The 22388-nt window shown below is 45.0% G+C and overlaps 1 protein-coding gene across 6 annotated transcripts in view; it reads left to right on the top strand.

The window, feature by feature from the left end:
* Positions 1-22388, top strand: part of ZBTB40 (zinc finger and BTB domain containing 40) — a 73544-nt gene that overhangs the window by 16115 nt on the left and 35041 nt on the right. For 5 of the 6 annotated variants that reach the window (XR_008390670.1, XR_008390669.1, XM_053660321.1 and 2 more), the window contains exons 2-4: positions 1569-1654; positions 13600-14347; positions 14801-14931. Coding sequence is in view for 4 of the 6 variants with exons in the window: in XM_053660321.1 (XP_053516296.1) it covers positions 13669-14347; positions 14801-14931 (810 nt within the window). In the remaining 2 variants the exon portion in view is untranslated. The remainder of the gene's footprint in view (positions 1-1568; positions 1655-13599; positions 14348-14800; positions 14932-22388) is intronic. The other variant, XM_053660320.1, reaches the window with a different exon arrangement.

The raw sequence follows: 22388 nt of genomic DNA, 5'->3' as shown, positions 1-22388 counted from the left end.
GAATGGAGAATCACAGATCCGGTTCCCGAGGCACAGGAAAGAGCCTCTCAGGGTCCGGCAGTGGAGGCGGAGGCCTTCGTGTGAGGGCTCCGCTCAGGGCATCGCCCGCAGTGGTGGATTTCAGAACATCTATTTGATTAAATTAAGCAGTACATATCAAAACTGCAAGTTTTTGTATTTCTTTTTGTTTGTTAAAGGGATTCCATATTTTCTACCAGCTATGGCTTTAGTTCTTTTGCATTTTCTGGGTTTTCTTCTGTATGTGATTGTTGTTCCTTTATAACTTATAGAATCTTCAGACTTTGAGGGGGGTTTTTTGGAAGTAGACAGAATAAGATTATAGGTAGATAGACAGAATATACATTCTCCGAGCTCCTTTTAGAACGCTGGCCTAGCTTTCCTTTGCATCGACACCCCACTTGTGTTTCGGGTCATTGTTGCAGCACTTGGTTCAACCATTAAGTTTTTTCTTTGTGAGTATCTTGATTCTACATCTGTCTAGTCTTTTCTTGAGGCTTTAATATTGTTCCTTTGAGGAACGTTCATCATTCTAGTGCTCTTTTGTTGCTTAAATGTTCTTCCCCTGGGAACTTTGACAGTTCTCCCAAGCCTAGCAATTTCAGTAAGTGCTTAATAACATGATTTAGGTTGCCTCTGTGTGAGAGTCTGCAGGATTCCCCTAGAGATTTCCAACACTCAGTGTTTACACTATTGTTTCCTAACTTTGAGAAGCACCCTTTGGTGACATTATATCTAGTGCCGTATTTTCTCCTCCATTTAACTTCCTTGCTGAGGAAGTGAGGGGTAAACTCAATAAAATACATGTTAGGGGCTTTTACATTTTAGTTGTGAGATCAGCAAAGTATAGTTGAGCCTCTATGGTATATTTCAGCAACCCACAAATCATTAGTGTATCCCTCGTGATTATACATTAGATTTACTTATTAATGGTAGTCTGTCCCTGAAAGTGGTCTACAATGATTTTATAGTTTAATTGTTTGTTTACAGATAGATACTCAGCTGTCATATCAGATGGCTAGTTTCAACACTATTTAATGAGAATGATTCACAGCTTGGTAATAATAGTAACAGCTAACACACACAGCATTTAAGACGTGTTCAGCTTTAAGTGTAAACACACCCACACATTAATTCTCTTACAAGCAACATAAAGCTGGGTTTTTCCCCCATTTTCTAAAGAAATCCAGTCAGAGAATCTGCTTTTAACAAGAAAGTTGAATCTGCTTTTATAAAAATTTGCAATTACTAATATATTCGGACTTACTTCTACCATCTTAAGTTGTTTTCTATTTACTATACTTTTTTTGCCTTTTCCCCTTTTCCATTTTCCCATTGCTGTTGCTCAATCACATTTTCTTTATTCCCTTTTATATCTCTTATTTGCAAATATTTATTTAGCTCCTATTTCCTTTTATCCTTACCTGTTAACATACATCACTTAACAAAAGTTAAAGTTAATCGCTATTTTTGTCACCCCCTTGACCGGGGAACACCCCAAGTTTAGTCTCCCTTCTTTCGCCTTCCATGTTGTTGATTTTTCATTTCAGGGAGGCAGTGGAGTTCTCAGCACCTCGGAGCCAGACTGCCTGAGCTTGGACCCTGACTCTGCCACACGCAAGGCGTGTGACCCTGGGTAAGTGCAACCTCTCCGGGCCCCGGTTTTCTTACCTGTAATATGGGGCTACTAAGAGCACCTGCTTCATAGATATGTCAGAAGGGTTAAATGAGTTAGTACAAGTAAAGCATTTAGAGCGGTGCCCGCATGTGGTGGGCATTCAGTAAGTGGCAGGTGCTGGGGTCGTCACCGTTCTACACTGGTTCTCACCTCCGCTTCTCCTGCCCATTCTTAAACGGTGCGTTTTAGGTGTGCTGACACATTTCTTCATTTCTTTTTTATTGAGATATACTTAACATGCCGTACGTTGAGCTTACGTTTTCTGTTTTAAGTTTTTGTGACTACCCAAAGTAAGATGTAGAACAGTTTCATTTCCCCAGGAAGGTCCTTTTCGTCTCTGTTCACTTCCCTTCCCCACACGACCCCAGCACCCTCCACAACTACTGTCTGCTTTGTATCACCACAGATGAGTTTTGCCTGTGTTTCTGTCACCTGTAAACTGTCACATAGTATGTGCTCTTTTGTGCCTGGCGTTGCTTTAACATTATATTTTTAAGATTTATTTATGTTGTTGCCTCTATCAGTAGTTCATTCTTTTTTTAAAATATATTTTATTGATTATGACATTACAGTTGTCCTATTCCCCCCTTCATTCCCCTCCACCCTGCACACCCCCTACCCCACCATTCCCCTCCTTTCATTTATATCCATGTGTCATAAGTTCTTTAGATTCTGTATTTCCCATACTATTCTTGCCCTCCCACCTGTCTATTTTCTACCTACCATCTATTGCTATTTATTCTCTGTACCTTCACCGCCCTTCTCCTCCTCCCACTCCCCTGTTGCTAATCCTCCATGTGATCTTCATTTCTATGGTTCACTTCTGATTTAGCTGTCCTCCTACTTTGCTTTTGCTTTAGGTGTGGTTGTTAATAACTGTGAGTTTGCTGTCCTTTCACTGTTCATCTTTTTTATCTTCTTTTTCTTAGATAAGTCCCTTTAATATTTCATATAATAAGGGCTTGGTGATGAGGAACTCCTTGAACTTGATCTTATCTGAGAAGCACTTTATCTGTCCTTCCATTCTAAATGAAAGCTTTGCTGGATAGAGCAATCTTGGATGTAGGTCTTTGGATTTCATGACTTGGAATCCTTCTTTCCAGCCCCTTCTTGCCTGTAAGGTCTCTTTTGAGAAGTCAGCTGACAGTCTGATGGGAACTCCTTTGTAGGTGACTGTCCCCTTCTCTCTTGCTGCTTCTAGGATTCTCTCCTTCATTTTAATCGTGGCTAATGTAATGATGATGTGTCTTGGTGTGTTCCTTCTTGGGTCCAACTTCTTTGGGACTCTCTGAGCTTCCTAGATTTCCTGGAAGACTATTTCCTTTGCCAGACTGGGGAAGTTCTCCTTTATTATTTGTTCAAATAAGGTTTCCACTTGTGACTGTTCCTCTTCCCCTTCTGGCACCCCTGTAATTCAGATGCTGGAATGTTTAAAGATGTTCTAGAGGTTCCTAAGCTTCTCCTCATTTTTTTGAATTCTTGTTTCTTCATTCTTTTTAGTTTGGTCATTTTTTTCTTCCTTCTGGTCCACTCCCTTGATTTGAGTCCCATTTTTCTTTCCATCACTATTGGTTTCCTGTGCATTTCCCTTCATTTCAGTTAGTTTAGCCTTTATTTGTTCCTCTAATTTGTGACTAAAATCAACTAGTTCTGTGAGCAGACTGATCACCAGTGTTTTGAACTGTGCATCTGATAGGTTGGCTATTTCTTGGTCGCTTAGAGTTATTGACTCTGGGGCTTTGAGTTCTTCTTGAGTCATAATGTTTTGGTCTGTTCATGCCTGTTATGTATGAGGAGTGGAGCCTTAGATGTTCACCAGGGTAGGGCTACCCAGGTCGCTGGTTTGTGACGCTGTATGTGGGGGCAGGGCCAGAGAGGGAGCAATAGTGGTCCCCTCTGCTGCTTTTCGCCGCTGGGGCCTGCGCAGTTTGTCTCATTGCTCACTCCTTCACCTGGTTTATCTGCGTGTGAATGTGTGACTGTGGTCAGCCTACCACCTTGCACCTTCACTGGTCCGCCTGTTGCTACCCCACACCTGGGATCTGCCAACGGCTGCCTCCTGGGTCAGTCTGACCAATCTTTCCTGCCCGACCGTATTCCGCCAGTTGCTGGCTCCACCCCTCTTACCGGTGTGGCTGCAAGGTTCGTTGTTGTTGGACTTCCATATTGTTCAATTTTCTGTGTTTTGGTTGTGTTTTTGTCACAAAACTTTGTTGTCTTTAAACTTGGTTGTGCGAGGAGGCATAGTATTTCCACCTACACCGCCATCTTGGTCGGAAGTTTGGATTTATTTTTAGAGAGAGGGGAAGGGAAGAGAAAAGAGTGGGAGAGAAACATTAATGTGTGGTTGCCTCTCCTGTGTCCTCTACTGGGAACCTGGCCTGCAACCCAGGCCCTGATTGGGAATCAAATCAGCAACCCTTTGCTTCACAGGCCTGGGCTCAATCCACTGAACTACACCAGCCAGGGCTCGAATGTATATTTTTGACTTACGTATATAAATGATGTTATGCTCTAGATCTCCTTCTCATTCTTATGTCTTCACTCAGCACTGGGTATTTGAGATCTGTCCATGCTTTGGTCTAAATAGCTACTTGTTGCTCCTTTGCAATGCACTATATGCCATAATGCGCATCCTGCACACCCGCTCACATTCTGTTAGTGGTGGACATCTCAGTTGCCTCTCCTTGCCCTGCTACCCCAGATAATGCTCCAGTGATACTTCTGGCCATATTTCCTTATGTGAGAATTTTTCTAGGCTATATATCTAGGAGTGTGAGTCCTGGGTCTTAAGGCACATATATGTATGCACAGAAAACATAACCAAATATTGCCAGAATGTTTTTTCAGAAGGGCTCTATCAAGTCGTGCACCTACCAGTGGTGCCCTCAATGCAAGTCCATGTCCACCACTGTTACTGTGAGACCTCAGAGAAACTGCTCAACCTCTCTAGGCTTTCGTCTTCCCATCAGTAAACGGGGATAGTGACAGCATTCGCCTATCAGGTTCTTAAGAAGATAAAATGAGCTCCTGTGTATAAAGTGTGTAGTGCACTTCCTGAATGGGATAAACATCACAATCCATGTTAGATGCCATTACAACAACTACTGCTGCCATCGTTGTTGTCAGTGAGGTGAGCTCCTCTTCTGAATTGCCCAGTTATGCCATTGCCCGATTCCTACCCTCCACCTTGGATTTTAGTTTTGTTCCTAACATTTGCAGGAACTCCTTAAATGTTCTAGATATTGATTCCTTGTTGCCTTTAAACTTTATTTTCTGCTAGTTGTACCATTTGTCCATTTGTCTGTTAATTGTGTCTGTAGAGTTCTTTTGACAGAAATCTTTAGTAATCAATATAGTCAAATTTAGCCCTTTCCCTTCTCTCTCTTTCTCTCACAGCTTTTGGTTTAAGAAGTTCCCCTACCCCCGTTTCGAAGATTCCCCCGACATTTCCTACTGTTAGCTTTTACAGATTTATGTTTCACATTCATGTTTCCTCGTATGGTTTGTAATACTGAACTCTGCTCTATGTTCCTAGTATGAGTCTGTGCCCAGGGTTAGGAAAGTAATCCTCGTTTTTGTCTGTGGCATGTCAAAGACCAGTTTTTATATTAATTTTTCAGCATAAGATTCCTGGGTGATAGAGGGAGTAAATTTGGATTTCACGCCTCTATGGCATAGGCCTTCACTGTAGACTTCTTGCAGGTACCTTTTTCCCTACTCCGGGCCTAGATAGTTAGTGACTTCAGTGAGCGGGGATTTTCCAGACCGCATTTCAAGGCGGGGTAGGTGATTGAGGCTCTTTGTGCAAGCATCGCAGTTCCAACTCCCCCGCCTCCGTCTGCCTAAAGCTATGTTTCCAGTCTCCACGTGAGCATTAGTGCTTTCTCCTCCAAGCCCAGGGCCTGTATTGGGGTTGGAAACCCCCGGGGACCAGCGTGGTCTCAGCTTCCATTTACTGTTTTGGCTTTGATTTTGATATCTCTTTTATTTCAGGTGCCTCAGGAGCTCCTTTCTTTCTTCCTTCCTTCCTTCCTTCCTTTCTTTCTTTCGTTCTTTCTTTCTTTCTTCTTTCTTAGCTTGACTATGTATTTTTAAAGCATTTTTTTGTTTTATTTTATCCACCATCTCTGTGGGAGAAAAGGTTCACTTAACATCAACTCACTGTGCCATTTTGCCAAAAGTTTGTTCTTTAATTAGTATTCCTATTAATCTCGGTACAATTTAAACTTTCAGCATTGCCAACATACATTTTTTAAGAAGCTCCTGATCACCCTTGAATGTTTTCTGCCTTAACTAACCCCACTCTCCTTTTATTGGTCAGATTTATAACCATGTTTTAGTGTCTGTTAATCGGTAAGCTACGTGATTCTGTTCAGTTTTTTTTAACCTGGCTTAGTTGCTTATTCTGCTAAAATTGCTGTATTTTCTCATCTAATTCAGTTGACAAAACTATGAAATAGCTCTGACCACAAGGTTCTGTAGTTAACGTTCAGAATATTGGTGTATCTTATGTTTAATCTGACGGGAGATGTGGATGCTCTCCCTAGAAAAAAATGACCGAAATATGACATTTTCAGTTTTAGTTTGTCCTGAAAATGTAATTCCAATCACTTCTTATTCATAAGAATGTTTAAAGGGATCTAATGTATGATCAGTTAATTTTTAAGTTTTCAGAAGTATCTGCTTTTTTCTAAAGATAACCCCTCCTTTTGCCTGTGGTAAATATTACAAGGTTTTGGGTTTTGTTTTGTTTTGTTTTGTTTTCTGTTTTTCACAAGTACAAGGAGATACAGATTTCAGTCTCGCTTCTATTGCTGGTACTATTGTAGCAAGTCAGTTAGCTCCTCAGCCAGTTCATCTGTTTTTTAAAAGTATGCATTTTTATAATGTGAATATTAAGACAAACTGTACTCAAAGAGTCGGGCTGGGTGTTCTTAAAAATGCTTGTTGAGCATACTAAAAAATTGTATGAATTTCATGAATACCCTACAATACTAGATACCGTGGTATGTTAGATAGGGCTTGGGGTGATTAGAACTGAAAAATTTATGTTCATTCTAGGAAATTTTTATAAAGAAATGACCTTTGTTTTTTAGAGCAGTTCCAGGTCCCCAGCAAAACTGAAAGTACAGAGTTCCCATATAACCCTGTCCCCACACACGCCCAGCCTGCCCTAAAGTCCCACAGCGCGGCGATGCGTTGGTTGTAATCATGAGCCTACTCTGCATGCCATTTTCACCCGAAGTTCCAAAGTTTCCGTTAGGGCACTGTTTTGGTGTTGTGTATCTTCTGGGTTTTGACAAGTCTGTAACACACGAATCCAGCATTGTAGTATCGTACAGAACGGTTTCACTGTCCTGAAGTCCTCTGTGCTCTGCCCCTGCATCCCTTCTGCACCCCAGCCCCAGTGACCGATATTCTGTCTCCATAGTTGCCTTTTCCAGTGTGTTGCGTGGTGGGATTCATGTAGTATATACAGCCTTCAGACTGGTTTCTTATACAATACATTTCCTCCATGTCTCTCCATGGCTTGGTAGCTTTTTTTTTCCGAGCTTTGAGTAATATTCCATTGTGTGGATGTACCACAGTTCATTTATCCACTCACCTACTGAAGGGTTCCTTGGTTTTTTCTAAGTCTTGGCAGTTATGACTAGAGTTGCTATGTCTTGCACAAAAGCATCTATGTGCAGGTTTTGTGTGGACATGGTTTTCCGTTCATTTAGGTAAATACTGTGGAGCACTATTGCTGGGTTATATTGTGAGGGTATGTTCAGTTTTATAAGCAACTACTAATCTGTTTCTCAAGGAGGCTGTGCCATTTCGCCAGCCATGAATAGTCTTGTTGCTGCACACTCTCACCTGCAGTTGGTATTATAAGTGTTTTGGATTTTGGCCATTCTGACAGGTGTATAGTGGTATCATATTGTTGCTTTAGTTTGCAATTCCCTTATGAAATATGATGTTGGACATTTTTTCATATGCTTACTTGTGGTCTGTGTATCTTCTTTGGTGAGATGTCCGTTAAGGTCTTTGGTCAGTCTTTAATCAGGCTCTCTGTTTTCTTATTGTTGAGTATTAAGAATTCTTTGTGTATTTGGGGTAATAGCTCTTAATCAGATGTGCCTTTTGCAAATATTTTCTCCCATCCTGTGGCCTCTCTTCTCCTAACAGTGTTTTTCAGAAGTTTTTACATTTTAGTTAAGTCCAGCTGATCAGTTACTTCTTTCAGGGGTCCTGCCTTTGGTGTTGTACCTAAAAAGTCATTGCAATACCCAAGTTCATCTAGGTTTTTTCCTGTGTTATATTCTCAGAGTTTTAGAGTTTCACATTTTAGATTTAGGTCTGTGATTCATTCTGAGTTAAATTTGTGAGGGCTCTGAGCTTGGTGATGAAATTTTTTTACATGTGGATGTTTAGTTGCTCCATCACCATTTATTGCAAATACTGTCTTTGCTTCATTGTATTGTCATGGCTCCTCTGTCAAAGAACAGCTGACTGTATGTTTGTGGGCCTGTTTATCTGCTTTTCACAGCACCTCACTGTCTTGGTTACTGCAGAGCCGTAGTCAGTCCTGAAGCCGAGTGGTGTCCACCCCCCACTCTGTTCTTCCGGAATGTTGTGCCGGCCGCTCTGGGCCTTTGGCTCTCCACGTAGACTTTAGAATCTGTCGCTGTCCAGAGAACGACTCTCTGGGGTTTGGACTAGGATTGTACGGAGTTCATAGATCAAGTTAGGAAGTACTGAAATCTTGGCGGTACTGAGTCTTCCAGGCCATGAATATAAAACATATCTCCATTTTTAGTTCTTCTTTGATATCGTTCATCAGTTTTGTAGTTTTTCTCACATACATCCCGTACATGTTTTGTTAACTTGTTTCTAAGTACTTCATTTTTTAATTTCTTTCTTGGGTACTAATAAAATGGCTATACCTTAGTTTCAAAGTCCACTTGTTCATTGCCAACATATTGGAAAGCTATTAACTTTCGCATATTTACCTTGCTCTCCTAGTTTATTGTTTTTTTAATTGGTTCTTTTAGATTTTCTACATAGACAATCACAATATCTGTGAGCAGACTGTTTTATTCATATGTTTTCTGTGCTCTTTTTGTCTGCCTGCATTAGCTGGCATTCCCAGCTCAGCGTTGGAAGGCACTGGTGAGAGGGCACACCACGCCCTTCTGGTCTCAGCGCGGAACCTTCAGGAATCTCACCCTGAAGTGTAATGCCAGCTGTAGGGTTTTTTTAATAGAATGTTCTTTATCAAGTTGAGGAAGTTCCCCTTTATGCCCAGGTTGCTGAGGGTTTTTATCATAAATGTATGTTGGATTTGTTCAAATGCTTTTTCTGCATCTGTTGCTATAATCATTAGTCTGTCACTGTTACAGCTTCTGTAGCCTGTTGACATGGGGTTACCTGCACTGGTTTTCGAACGCTGGACCAGCTTTGGGTGCCTGGGCCAAACCCCTCCCACTCGTGGTATGGTATTCATTCTTTTTCTGTGTTCTTGGATCTGGTTTGCCAATGTTTTGCTGTTCCTTTCTCTCTTTCTTCTCCTTTATATATTCATGTTGCGTGTATGCTTTGCCATTTGGAGCTCTCTCACAATTCTTGGGAAAGTCTGCTCTGGGTGGTTTTTCTAAACGCTCTTCTCACTGTGATTTTTAACTTTGTTGGGCCCTGTTGCCGAGGCCTCTGGCCCTGCCTCAGCTGTGCCCCACCCCCTAATGAATGCACCGAAGGCGCTTCTCCTCGCCTCGGTGTTTTTGATCTCCGGAGCTTCTTTTCTGTTCTTCCTCAGACTCCCTGTCTGTGTACAGTGTCCATCTGTTCTTGCATGTGCTCTGCTTTTTCCCTTAGCACATGAATCACGGTTTTTAAAAATCCCTGGTCTGATTATTCCTGACATATCTGACCGAGGTTCTGGTGCTTGCTCAGTCTCTTCAAACTGTTTCGGTATTTTTTTGGTTGTTTTTTTTTTGCTTTTTTTTTTTTTTTGCCTTTAGTACGCCTTATAATTCTCTATGGAAGGCAGACACTGACGTGCTGGGTAAAAAGAACCGTGGTCAGCCGGCCTCCAGCAGCCGGTGGTGAGCTGTGAGCAGGGTGGAGTTTTACAGACCTGTGGTCAGGCCTCTGTCTTGGGGGGGGCACGGACTTCCCAACCGTGCACTTCCCCAGCTTGTCTCCATCACCCCCATTCCTGGGTGGTACCGGACGTCCAGAATGGGCAGGAGTCGGGTATTGGGTTAGGCTCTAGTAGTACAGTCTCCTGAGGGGAGGCCTTGTTAAGAAGAACAGAGTGCTCTGGTATATTTTTAAGAAATGGTTGCTGTTCCCCCTCCCCTCCCAGAGGCAGGAGGGAATTTTTCTCCGATCTTCACTATGAGCACCGGGTAGAGAGCTCCTGGAGGTAAATCTCATGAAACTGTGACTCAGAGTCCCTGGAATTTTTACCACCCAGACTTGTCCTCGCAGAGCCTGCGGCAGTTGGCAGGTCCCAGTGTTGGTCCCCTAGCGGCGCTGGTGCCCCGGGAAGCAGTGAGCCTCGGTCTCCCCTCTCTGTCTCTTCTGTTTGGGGGGCAACAGTTTTGCCTGCACCCTCACCTCTCTGACTGATCTACAAAGAGCTGTTGATTTTTCACTTTGTTTAGGTTTTCACTTACTGTCTGGACGACATAGTGACTTCTAAACTCCTTACGAGGCAGACTGGAAACTGGAACTTGGAAGCACTTTATTTCTGTTTTTCTCTGTCAGTTCCAAATGTAGAAAATAAAGAAATAAGGGTGGAGTAGACAGGGCATTATCCATAATCCTGCTAACGAGGCGACCTGTGTTGTAGTGACATACGTCTTTCTGCCAGATTTTTTTTTCCGTATTTATGCTTTATTTTTAGTGAGATGATACAATTTTGTTGTATATCCTCAAACCCAAAACTTAACTAGATGTCACCTTACCTAAACTATATTTTCTTGTATTATCTCGATTTTTAGGGTGGTCAGTGAGGTGAGCTGTGAAAGCATTCACAAAGAGAAGAAAGCGCAGAGTAAAGGTTTTATCTTTACTTTCCCGAGGGAGGGACAGGGCCGGGTGGGGAGAAGTGGGCACCAGCCCTGAGGGGCGGGGCTGGGAGTTTTACGGGGGGGGGGGGCGCTTGCAGAGCAGGGTTTCTCAGCGCGGCTGCAGCTCGTTTCCGTGTTGTCTTCTGGGTGCGGGTGGTGGTCAATCGTGGTCTGGTCCGTCCTGTTTGGCGAGTTCCTGGGGCCTCTGCGCCTTCAGGGCGCTTCCAGGAATTTTCTAGTCCTGAGGACAAAGGCCCAGAAAACAATTAGGGCCAGTCATGCTTTATGGGGTCCAGCCAGCTCTGGGAAAGAGGGCCTGAGAAGTGGCTTTCGTCCCACTGTGGGTCACCTCACCACCCATCCCCACTCACCACACTGGGAACCTGGGAGTCACATCCACTCAGACCCTAAGTGACAACAGTTGTACTTTCTAAATATTTTTGGCTGTATCTTTGTCTTCTGTTATCGCCTTTCCTGGTCAAAGCCCTCATTAATTTTTTCCCTCTAAAGTCCTGCAGTAATAGAGCCTGTCTTTAGCATTATCCCCCTCAAATTCTGCACAAATCTTTGTTAGATGATATATTTAAAATGCATGTTTGACCATGTGACTTTTCTGTTTAAAGCCCTGCAAACCCTTCAGTGGCTCCTCGTCGCCTTTAGGATAAATTCAAGCTCCTGGGCATGGCCCACATACCTCTAAGTGGCCGCGCCCCTGCCTGCCTCTCCAGCTGCGTCGTCTGACGCTCCCTGGCCCCTGCTCCTCCACTCATGCCCAAGTCCTTCCAGTCCCACCCTCTAACCCTTCGCGGTTCCTTCCCCGCGTGCCTCGTGGCAGCTTACCCGCTGGGGCTGCCTTTTCTCTTGCTCTTTTCACCTCCTCAGTACCCACTCTTTTGCAGGCAGGTCCGCTGTTAGCTCCTGCTCAAAACTTCACTCCTGAACTTTACTATTCCCTAAACCGGGTTTCTGGGTCCAGATCTGTATTATTACACTTTCTTCCATTCATTTGTGCATTCTACAACCCACCAACAGTGTTTGTGTTAGGCAGGATTTTAAGTACTGGGACATAGAAAACAAGAAAAAAATTAAAAAGAGGTCCTTCCATAATGGAGCTTACATAATGAACAGTAACAAACATGTCAGTGGGAGGTAAATAGTACCTCGAAAAAGTGAGTGCGAGGGAGCGGTGTTCCGAGGTTGGAGAGGAGGCTGCTGCTTCCAGGACGTGGTCAGAGAAGGCCTCGCGAATAACGTGGCCCGTGAGCAGAGCCCCGGAGGAGACGAAGGGGGGGTCCGGCGCACGTGTGAAGAAACCTGGAAGAGGAGCTTGCCCGGTGTGCTCCCAAGTCAGCAAGGAAGCAGTGCGCTTAGAGCAGAACTGGTGAGGAGGAGAGTGGAGGTGATGTCGCAGAGCTAACGGCAGCCAGACCGGGACCAGATCCAGGCTGTTGTAAGAACCTGGGCTTTGGCTTGTACTGTGAGACGTAAAACTGTGGAGGCTTTTTGCAAAGAAATGACAAGATGTGGCTTTGGGCTAAAAAGATCACTCTGACTACTGGGTTGAAGCTAGAGCAGGGTAAGGGTAAAGCTGGGAAGGGGTGGAGGTGTGGAGACCAGTTAGGGCATTGGTGTAGTAATCCATCTAAGAGGGGGCGGTGGCTTGGACTGACCATGGCAGAGCCAGTGGAGGTGGTGATGAGTGATTGGATTCTGGATATATTTTAAAGGAATAGCCAACAGGGTTTATAAAGGATTGGATAAGGGGTATGAAAAGGACATAGGAGACAATGTTGACTTCTAGGTTTTTAGCCTGAACAACTGGAAGGATGGAATCGCTGTGAAGTGGGGAGGATGGCAGCGAAGTTTTTGATGCAAGTGTAGGAAACCCGCCAAGGCCTCCAGGCAGAGATGCTGAGTGCGTGGTTGGAGGGGTGCGTCTGAAGTTCCGAGGAGAGGTCTGCAGTGGAGATGGAAATCTGAAAGCTGGTCTGCACGTAGAGATTTCACAGTTGTCACATCAGGTGAGAGAAGATAGGAGGCAAGAGAGTCACTGAGTCCCGGAGCACCCCAAACTTTAGAGGCCAAAGTGATGCAGAGGCATCTGACCAAAGGACGCTGGGAAGGCCATTGAGGCAGTAGGAGAAGGGAAGAGAGCAGGAACAAGTGGAAATGCATTTTAATGGGGGCGGGGAGAGCATGAGGACTCGTGAACGATGTTGCAGGTAGGTAGAATAAATGAGGACGCTGTGTTATGAGTCTCTGTTTATAAATCTGTCTCCTTTAGTTGGCTGAGAACTACTGCAATTTGCCGTGTATAATGTGCACCCATGTTTTGGTACTACCCATATATAAGTGCACTCTTGTTTCCCTCTCAAAGAATTGGGCAAAAAATTGCTCATTATACATGGCAAAATACAGTAATTGGGAGCAGGAATGCATATAGCCACGTAGGTACTTAGACCTACTTACAGCGTTGAAAGCAGTGACTGCAAGCATGCTGTTGAACGGCTGTTCTCCCTCAGCCTGTTCTTGCAGCCCCTTTGCATTCAGTCTCACTGGTAAAATGGGGAGGATGTACTACTCTCTTTTCCATAGAGTTGTCATGAGGATTAAAGGAGATCATCCAGGTGAAGCACTAAGCACAGTCCTGTTCTAGTTAAACACATGACGGTTATTATCGGCATTAATTTTGTATACTTGGCACTGTGCCCCTTCATATTAAGCAAAATCTGTTAAATGAATGAGTGACTTGCCCTTTTTGCTGGTTTGTTTTAATATTTTATCTGAAGCATTTCCCTGCCTCTTGTGGAGTATTCACACGGCCTTTTTGGGTTTGTCTAGGATCTAGTGCTGATCCTCAGAGCAGGTTCTGGAAAGAGAGAAGAGAAGTCCTGGGGCAGAGCTGGCGTGATGGAGCTCCCCAACTACAGCCGGCAGCTGCTGCAGCAGCTCTACACGCTGTGCAAGGAGCAGCAGTTCTGTGACTGCACCATTTCCATCGGCACCATTTACTTCCGGGCCCACAAACTCGTCCTGGCCGCCGCCAGCCTCCTGTTCAAAACCCTGCTGGACAACACCGACACCATCTCCATCGACGCGTCTGTGGTGAGCCCTGAGGAGTTCGCCCTGCTGTTGGAGATGGTATACACCGGCAGGCTGCCCGTGGGCAAACACAACTTCTCCAAGATCATCTCCTTAGCCGACAGCCTCCAGATGTTCGACGTGGCTGTCAGTTGCAAGACTCTCCTGACCAGCCTGGTGAACTGCTCCGTGCAGGGTCAGGTGGTGAGGGATGTCTCTGCACCACCCTCTGAGTCACTCAAGGAGGGGCCGGAGAAGCCGGAAGTAAAAATCCTTTCCTCCCAGGGGGCGGGAGAGCTTCACTCTTCCCCAGAGGGTTCTGGGAAAGTCGGGACCCAGGAAGCCATCCACGTGGACGCACAAGAGATGAGTGTGGATCCTCCCCCTGCCCAGGAGGTGCAAGGTGGTGCAGACGCCCCAGGGGAACCTCCTCATACCGCTGCAGTGAGTTCTCCCTCCCCTGTCGCACAAGCCTTTGGGGAGGCAAAGGCGGCCGGTGCAGAGCCAGGTAATGCTCATGTAAGGGCCGTTTTGTGGTCTGTCCTCCTGTCATCAGTTACTGGAGTCCGTGATCTTCATGAATGGTTCGTTTCATTGATAAATCTACCAAAGGCTGCTCTTAGATAGGGTACCAAAGTCCAATGTGTGGCTCCTACTGGAGCATTCTTTGTTTAAAAACGCCTTTTTGTGTGTTGGAAGCCTGAAGCTGAACTGCAGAGCAGAAGAGCAGTGTTGAAATAACATTGTGCCGTTTCTGATAACCTTGCCGTGGCTTTAACCAGGGAGAGGACGCATGGAGAAGGGCGTCGGAGTCCTCTTTTCTGCCACTCAGAGCTGATGTGCTAGGTGTCGGTTACACACACAGTCTGTGACTTAGTGGTTGTCAGGTGACTTAAACTTTTTAAAGTCATTTCAAGTAATGAATCGCTGATTTGTTAATTTTGTTTTATTTTACATTCAGAGGAAGAGAGGAAATACCAGCTGAATTTTCTTCTAGAAAATGAAAGTATCTTCTCAGATGCACTCTTGGTTACCCAGGATGTTTTAACAAAACTAGAGGAGTGTTCAGAAATTAAAGGTGTACAGAAGGAGGTAGGTACCATCAGTTTTATTTGCTAGCTCAGTGTTCTCAGGGCACCGGATCTGCTTCCCAGACGGGGCAGAAACAGGACAATGCAAAATCACCCACAGTCTCAGTATTTTCAAACTATTTTATTTTACATGTATGCTGTAAAGGGCAGTCTTGCAAAAGTACTAAAGGCTTACAGAAGTCTTGCAAGATACTTTCAAAATGAAATTCTGTTTTGATTACCAGGTGAATTCCAGCTTACAACCAGTTTTGATGGCACAAAGGGCGTAAGGTAAACTCACATAACAAATTGCATCCAACGTTTGGGACTACAGTGGCCATTTTCAGACGTCAAAACAGTCAGTGAATGCTTATTAAATGTTGAACAGGGCTGTGTTTAGAACACGTGCTATCTCGTTTAATCCTCACAGGGATTAAATGAGGTGGATACTGTTTTACTATTTTTTAGCTTTGTTTTATGGATGTGAAAACTGTCTCAAAGAAGTAGCATAACTTGGCCAAGGTCGCAGAGCTAGTAAGACTCTGAGCAAGAATTCAAACCTAAGCATTGACTTTGAGCTGTTTTCTTACAAATTGAGTTAATACTGCCTCCTAACAAGGTAAAAATGATGTGCTCTATCATGTATGTATAAATGCTTAAGAATTAACTAACAGAAAGCTGCCAGATGGTTTTCAGACCCTGTTTTCTAGCTGTCTCTCTCTCTCTTCAACGTTACGGTGAGACGCGCCCGCACCTGGAGGCCCCCTCACTGCATAACTCCTTGTGACCCTGCAGGACTGACTCCGGGGCCACTCTGGGACTCCCCTGGCCCCCCTTTCTCCCAATGCAGAGTGAGAGGACACCGTTCCTCCCCTGTTGCACCCCCACAGGCTTTCTCCCCTGATTGGTGGGGCAGTGTCGGGAGGTCACCCATATTGCTGTAGGCATTTAGTTTTTGTCAGTTACTATTAATCTAATAAATGCCTTCTAATACTTAAATGTATTCCTGATATATATAGCAAATTACTTTTAAAAAAACAGAGTCAAAGTCAAGTATTTATTTTAACCTAGTTAATATAACCATTGGTTGTAAATTGTTTTCTTGAGAGATAAGCTATTTTATAAGACTAGACCAACCCTGTTGACTCTCATAGGGGAATTTCAAGCTGTAAATCTTGGTGTTCTTTGTGCCAGTTATGCTGGAAGACATTACAGTTTTATATTTTTGTATGTGGATGTTCTCTTAACTGTTCAATCCATCAGGCACACCTCTCTGTTTTCTTCCTTAAGACTTCCTTTCTGCTTAAGTTTGGATACAGAGAGCAACGCCATTCCTGAGATCAGCCACACTGAAGTTACCGTGACACCTCTGTACTTAACTTGAACTGAGTCTTAGCATTTTTTCCCTAACACTGGTACCTAAAAGTATGTGGCACATAACAGGTACTCAGAAATATGTGCAGACACGGATTCATTTAACATTTTTCCCTCCCCATTATTGTCCTAATCCTTTGCTGGCGGTAACATTAATAGTACTTCAAAAGAACACTGGGTCACTGTTGGCGATCATTGCAGGCTTCTGTTATTTCTCCCAGTTTTAGAGGTCAGAGGAAGAGTTCTACAAACTACGTGGTGGCAGAGTTTAAAACTGATGGTTGTAGTCCGTAATAAACCTTCCCACAACAGAGAGAGAAAGGAAAAAGATACTTGAATGTAAGATTAAATTAAGCTATATAAATAGAGAGGGAGGGAGGTACTGCTTTGTACTTCGGCCCTGCACGTCTCTCTCTTTGGACTTGCTCTTAAACAGCTTTCAATTCAATAATGAGGTGTGATTGACATACAGTGAACTGTAAGCAGAAGAGCAACAACGGGCAAAGCCCACGAAACAACTGTACAACTGTGGCTGAAATGTAGAATGATGCAGAATGGTTCTCAAATACACTGAACGCTGAAGTCTCGTGGTGATTCCTGTAGTTCGGTGGCTTCTGTGTTACTACAGGATCCCTTCACTGCTGGGCATTCGGGGAGGATAGGGAGCCGGTCTTACCTTTTCCTGGCAACCAGCTCACTGTCTGGCGCATGCCTGTTGCTCCGTAAATATTTGCCAAATCAAGGGGTAGGCAAATAGTAACACTTGGGGGAAGTGGATTTTCAGTGACCCCTCAAAAGTTTGAGAAATGTCAGCAGAGACACTGTGACATCCACCGTCAGACCTTTGAGAGTTCCATAAGCTGTTAATTTACCGGCAGTGCTTCACAGAGTGTGGCTTAGAGAGATGAAAACCAGCAGCCCGCAGGGAACTTGTTAAAGATGGGGGTTTCCAAGTTCTGTCACAGCCTAAGAATCAGAGTCTCTGAAAGCGGAACTAGAGGTGTGCATTTTAACAAGCACACCTGGTGAGTTTTAGATACACTGAACAGTTGTTCTCGAGACTGATGGCTTTGTACAAGACACCTCACCTGCAGTTCAGGAAGCTGCTTCCAGGGCGGTGATGGAACCTATTTGAAGACATGACTTGCAAATTATGCCTAAAGTAACAGCACACCAGCTCATGTGTGGGAGTAGATGACCGTGGCACTAGGGTATTAACAGGCATTAGTTGAAAAGGGGGTTTCAAGGTCAACTTAAGTCTAAAATGCTGTGTTAATGCATAACAGACAGTAGTAGTCACCACCTCCTGAGCTCCTTCTCTGTGCCTGGCATTTAGTAGGAGTTTTATATAAACTTCATTTCACAGCGATTCTACCATGTAGGGGGTAACATTCCCATTTTATAGACCGGGACATGAAGGCTTACAGAGATGAAGTTGGTCAAGGTCAAGAGGCTAGTAGAGCTGGATAAACTGTATGGGGGGACCCCCAAAACAGAATTTATTTATTAAAAATTGTGTATTCTTACCTGTTTCAACTTCAGTTGCCTTCAAAGTACTCTCCTATGGAGACATTTTTTCTACTGCGCTAAACAGTTTTTAAACTCGTTGATTTTGATGCCTTTTAATGCTTCTGCCATTTTTTGTTTCACCTCTTCCACATCAGCAAAATGTTTCCCTTTGAGGACTTTTTTCATCTGGGGAAACAAAAAAAAGTCACTTGGGATGAGATTGGGTGAGTAGGGAGGGTGGGGCACAGGGGGTCATGCTGTTTTGGGTCGAAAAGTGCTGAACACTCAGCACGGTGTGGGCAGGTTAGCTCGTAAATCACCCGTCATGAAATGGGCAAAGGCATTGAGTCTTCAAAAAATACTCATGGAAGCTGAATGCAGCCTCTCGCGATGCCACCAGTTGGTGCACTGGTACAGACAGGTCCCTGGAACACTCACCCAGCAGGGGAGCCTGTAGTGGGTACAGGGGGCCCGCCCTCCAGAAGATAATTCCGGGTTTTTTGTGTTCCCCCTCCTATTTTTAGTTCCCAAAGAACTTTGAGTATTTTTTGTTGTTGGCAGTGGTGGTGATTTGGTTAATCGTCATAACTTGAGAGAGCTTAACATGAAAAATAATCTGTCCTTAGATGTGTAATTCTGAGACTTGATTTAGGGCTTGTGGGTGGTGTTCTGGTTGACATGGACCAGCCTGTCCTTCTTCTGAAAAACAGGCAGCGGGCGTGCAGCTGGTCTGCGCCGAGGCAGGGAGCGCACCAGGAACCAGGGGCCTGGCTGCTTTGTTTCCTGGGGAAGGATGAAAGGCGGAAAAGCCATTCCCCGGGTAGTGATTACGGCAGCGTTGGAAGAGGCTGGGCTGCTTGAACCCTGTGAAACCGAAACTGATTACTGAGGGGTCTCCTGGGTGCTGGGGTGGGGCCATGGCCCCTGCCTGCCCGTCTCAGCGTATTAGGCCCTGCCCACTAGGAAAAGCCGGTCCTGACCCAGGAGGCTTTCTGTTTGAGCTTAGTAAAATCTCTGTTCAAAGGCAAACTCGGACTTTTTCCAGCTTTTACACTAGAACTTTTAATCGTCCTCTTTATTCTAGCCATATCCCTGCTTTTAATTAATTGTGTATATAGCAAAGTGAGTCTTTCACTAGAATAAAGTGATAACTTTTTCTACTACTGACTTCCTTGCTGTTTGATCCACTGCCACCTAAAGTTCTAGAAAGACTGCCAAGCTGAAGAGGCAGTAGCATTTTTTCCTTCTTCAACTTTGTTTCAAAGGCAAACAAGTCTTGTCTTCCACGTGAACTTTGGAGGTCTGTCAGAAGTGCACGTTGGAGGTCTGTAGACTGAGGCACTGACGGGCTGGGCTGGCCCCCTTGAGCAGTGAGTGACTGAGATTCATTTTGCACGTCTATAGTGGATGAAATGAGTTGTTTTCCCAAACCTCCTGTGTGCTAATTATCAAGTCTAAGATACACTGCGTAAATAGAAGGCCCGGGGGTTTTATGGCAAGGGGATTCCATTCAGTTAGACATTTATTTATTTATTTATTTATTTATTTTATTCTTCTTCCCTATTTCCTTCTTTTTTTTTAAATTTTTTATTGATTATGCTGTTACAGTTGTTCTATTCCCCCTTTCATTCCCCTCCACCCTACTCCCCATCCCCACCATTACCCCCCCTTTAGTTTATGACCATGTGTCTCAAGTCCTTTAGATTCTATATTTCCCATGCTATTCTTGCCCCCCCATCTATTTTCTATCTACTGTCTATGCTACTTATTTTCTGTACCTTCTCCCCCCTTCTCCTCCTCCCACTCCCCTGTTGCTAACCCTTCTTGAGATCTTCATTTCTATGTTTCCACTCCTGACCTAGCTGTCCTTTTAGTTTGCTTTTGTTTTAGGTGTGGTTGTTAATAACTGTGAGTTTGTTGTCCTTTCACTGTTCATGTTTCTTTAGCTTCTTTTTCTTAGATAAGTCCCTTTAACATTTCATATAATAAGGGCTTGGTGATGATGAACTCCTTGAATTTGATCTTATCTGAGAAGCACCTTATCTGTCCTTCCATTCTAAATGAAAGTTTTGCTGGATAGAGCAATCTTGGTTGTAGGTCTTTGGATTTCATGACTTGGAATACCTCTTTCCAGCCCCTTCTTGCCTGGAAGGTCTCTTTTGAGAAATCTGCTGACAGTCTGATGGGGACTCCTTTGTAGGTGACTGTCCCCTTAGCTCTTGCTGCTTCAAGGATTCTCTCCTTCATTTTAATCTTGGCTAATGTAATGATGATGTGCCTTGGTGTGTTCCTTCTTGGGTCCAACTTCTTTGGTACTCTCTGAGCTTCCTGGATTTCCTGGAAGTCTATTTCCTTTGCCAGATTGGGGAAATTCTCCTTTATTATTTGTTCAAATAAGTTTTCCACTGGTGGCTGTGCCTGTCCCCCTTCTGGTACCCCTATAATTCGGATGTTGCAGCGTTTAAAGATGTCCTGGAGGTTCCTAAGACTCTTCTCATTTCTTTGAATTCTTGCTTCTTGACTCTTTTCTGTTTGGCCATTATTTGCTTTCTTCTGGTCCACTCCATTGATTTGAGTCCCAGTTTCCTTTTCATTGCTATTGGTGTCCTGTGCAATTCCATTCATTTCAATTAGTTTCGCCTTCATATATTTGTCTAATTTGTTGGTATAATCAACCAGTTCTGTGAGGATCCTGATGACCAGTGTTTTAAACTGTGCGTCTGAGAGTTTTGCTATTTCTTCATCGCTTAGATCTATGGGCTCTGGGGCTTTGCGATCTTCTTGCGACATTTTTGGTCTGTTCGCATCCTTTAAGTGTGAGAAGCGGCGCCTTGGACTCCCAGGTAGCTGGGTTGTGACGCTGTATGTGGGGGCGTGGTCAGAGCGGGGAAATGGCGACCCTCTCTGCTGTTTCTCACAGCTGGGTGAGGATCAGCGCCTTAGGTGGCTCCCCTGGGCCGGGCCACTCAGAGTCGCTGGATTATGATGCTGTATGTGGAGGTGGGGTCAGAGCAGGGAAATGGCGGCGCCCTCCACTGCCGCCCACTGCGGGGACCCGCCGGGCCCGGTCCAACCGCCCACTCCCTTGCCTGTCCGCCCACGCACAAATGCGAGACCACAGTCAACACGCAGCCCCGCTCCCCCGCTGTCTCCCCCGCAGTCACTCACCTGGTCGCTCGCTGGGTCGCTCACTAGGTCCAACCCTGCGCCCGGATTCCGTGCGTCCGGATTCCGTGCGTCTGGATTCCGCGCGTCTGGATTCCGCGCCTGAGTCCGTCTGACCGAGTCCTCCTGTGCAACCCCGCTTCACCAGCCGCTGGTTTCGCCCCCTACCAGTCAGGCTGAAGAATTTGTTGTTAACGGACTTCCAAAAAGTTCAATTTTCTGTGTTCTGGCTGTGTTTTCTGTTGCTAGTATTTAGTTGTCTCTAAACTTGGTTCTGTGAGAAGGCACGGCACATCCACCTATGCCTCCATCTTGGCGAAGTCCCAGTTAGACATTTATTAAGCACCTACTATGTACCAGTGTCTACTAATCATTGAGACCCAGAGGAATGCTGCATGCTGTCTAGGTACTACTACTCAGTGTTCAAAGTGATGTTGATTCTAGTCAGCCCAACAGGATCCAGTGTGAATGGATTTGGTTACGCTCAAAATCTGGGGGATGGAACTGGGTAAAAAGGGTGCCAGGTTGATGGAGTGAGTGCAGTGTTCCTTCCGGGCTACTCTGCTTGCTCGCCCTGTGACGTCGACAGGTTCCTTCACCCCTCCAACTCCCATTTAACCAGTTGTAGTAAGGCCTCCCAGAGCTGACGTGGGGGTAAAGTCAACAGCAGGTACGCACAGTGTCTGGGGTGGCGCCAGGCTGCGATGGTCTGTGTCCTTGTTGCTGGTAGCTTTTAGGGGAGTGTGAGCAAGGAGGACTGGAGTGTGCCCATCCAGACCTGGAGGCAGTGTGCAAACAGCTGGGAATCAAGTGAAGTCCATGAGAAGACCTGAGCATAAAGGGAAGATTAAATGTTTTTCACATCTAATAGAGGGAAAGGAAACTGTCCCATCTTTAAATATTTTACTCAGATAAAAGGCTTTGCTGACACATGTGACTATGAATTGGTATGAATTTACTGAAGTGCCTTTAACTCTAGAATCAAAGGAGTTCCAAATGTGTGGCTAAAGAACAGAGCTCTGTTCCGGTTCACGTCCTCGGGCTCCATTACGGGAGCAGTCAGTGAAAGGCAGCCTGTGGCAGCACGTGACGCCGTTCTGTTTAGGCAGATACACGCTGGGGTTCGGAAAGAGCTCACTCCACCGAGGAGCTGTGGGGCAGGTGAGGCTGGTGGGGGGGTGGCAGTCACGGCTGCTGGCTCCGGTGCAGGCCTCCCGGAGGCTCTGGAGGAGAGAGCGGAGAGCAGGGCCGTCCAGACCACTGACTTCCGGCCCCTTCAGCAGCACACCCTGCCTCCCTCCCCAGATGGTCGGCCTAGCGGCACTGCTGAGCGAGGAAGTTAACAAATGTTTTAATTTCACTGCTGAGTAGCTCTGCAGAGGAGGAAACAGCAGAGAGGATAATGAGAAGCACATCAGATGCCACCATTGA

This window comes from Artibeus jamaicensis, unplaced genomic scaffold (assembly GCF_021234435.1).
Source record: "Artibeus jamaicensis isolate MK-2021 breed Jamaican fruit bat unplaced genomic scaffold, CSHL_Jam_final scaffold_847, whole genome shotgun sequence".
NCBI classification, from domain to species: domain Eukaryota; kingdom Metazoa; phylum Chordata; class Mammalia; order Chiroptera; family Phyllostomidae; genus Artibeus; species Artibeus jamaicensis.
The sequence above is the reverse complement of the archived record's forward strand: the minus strand, read 5'-3'. Positions and strand labels throughout refer to the sequence as shown.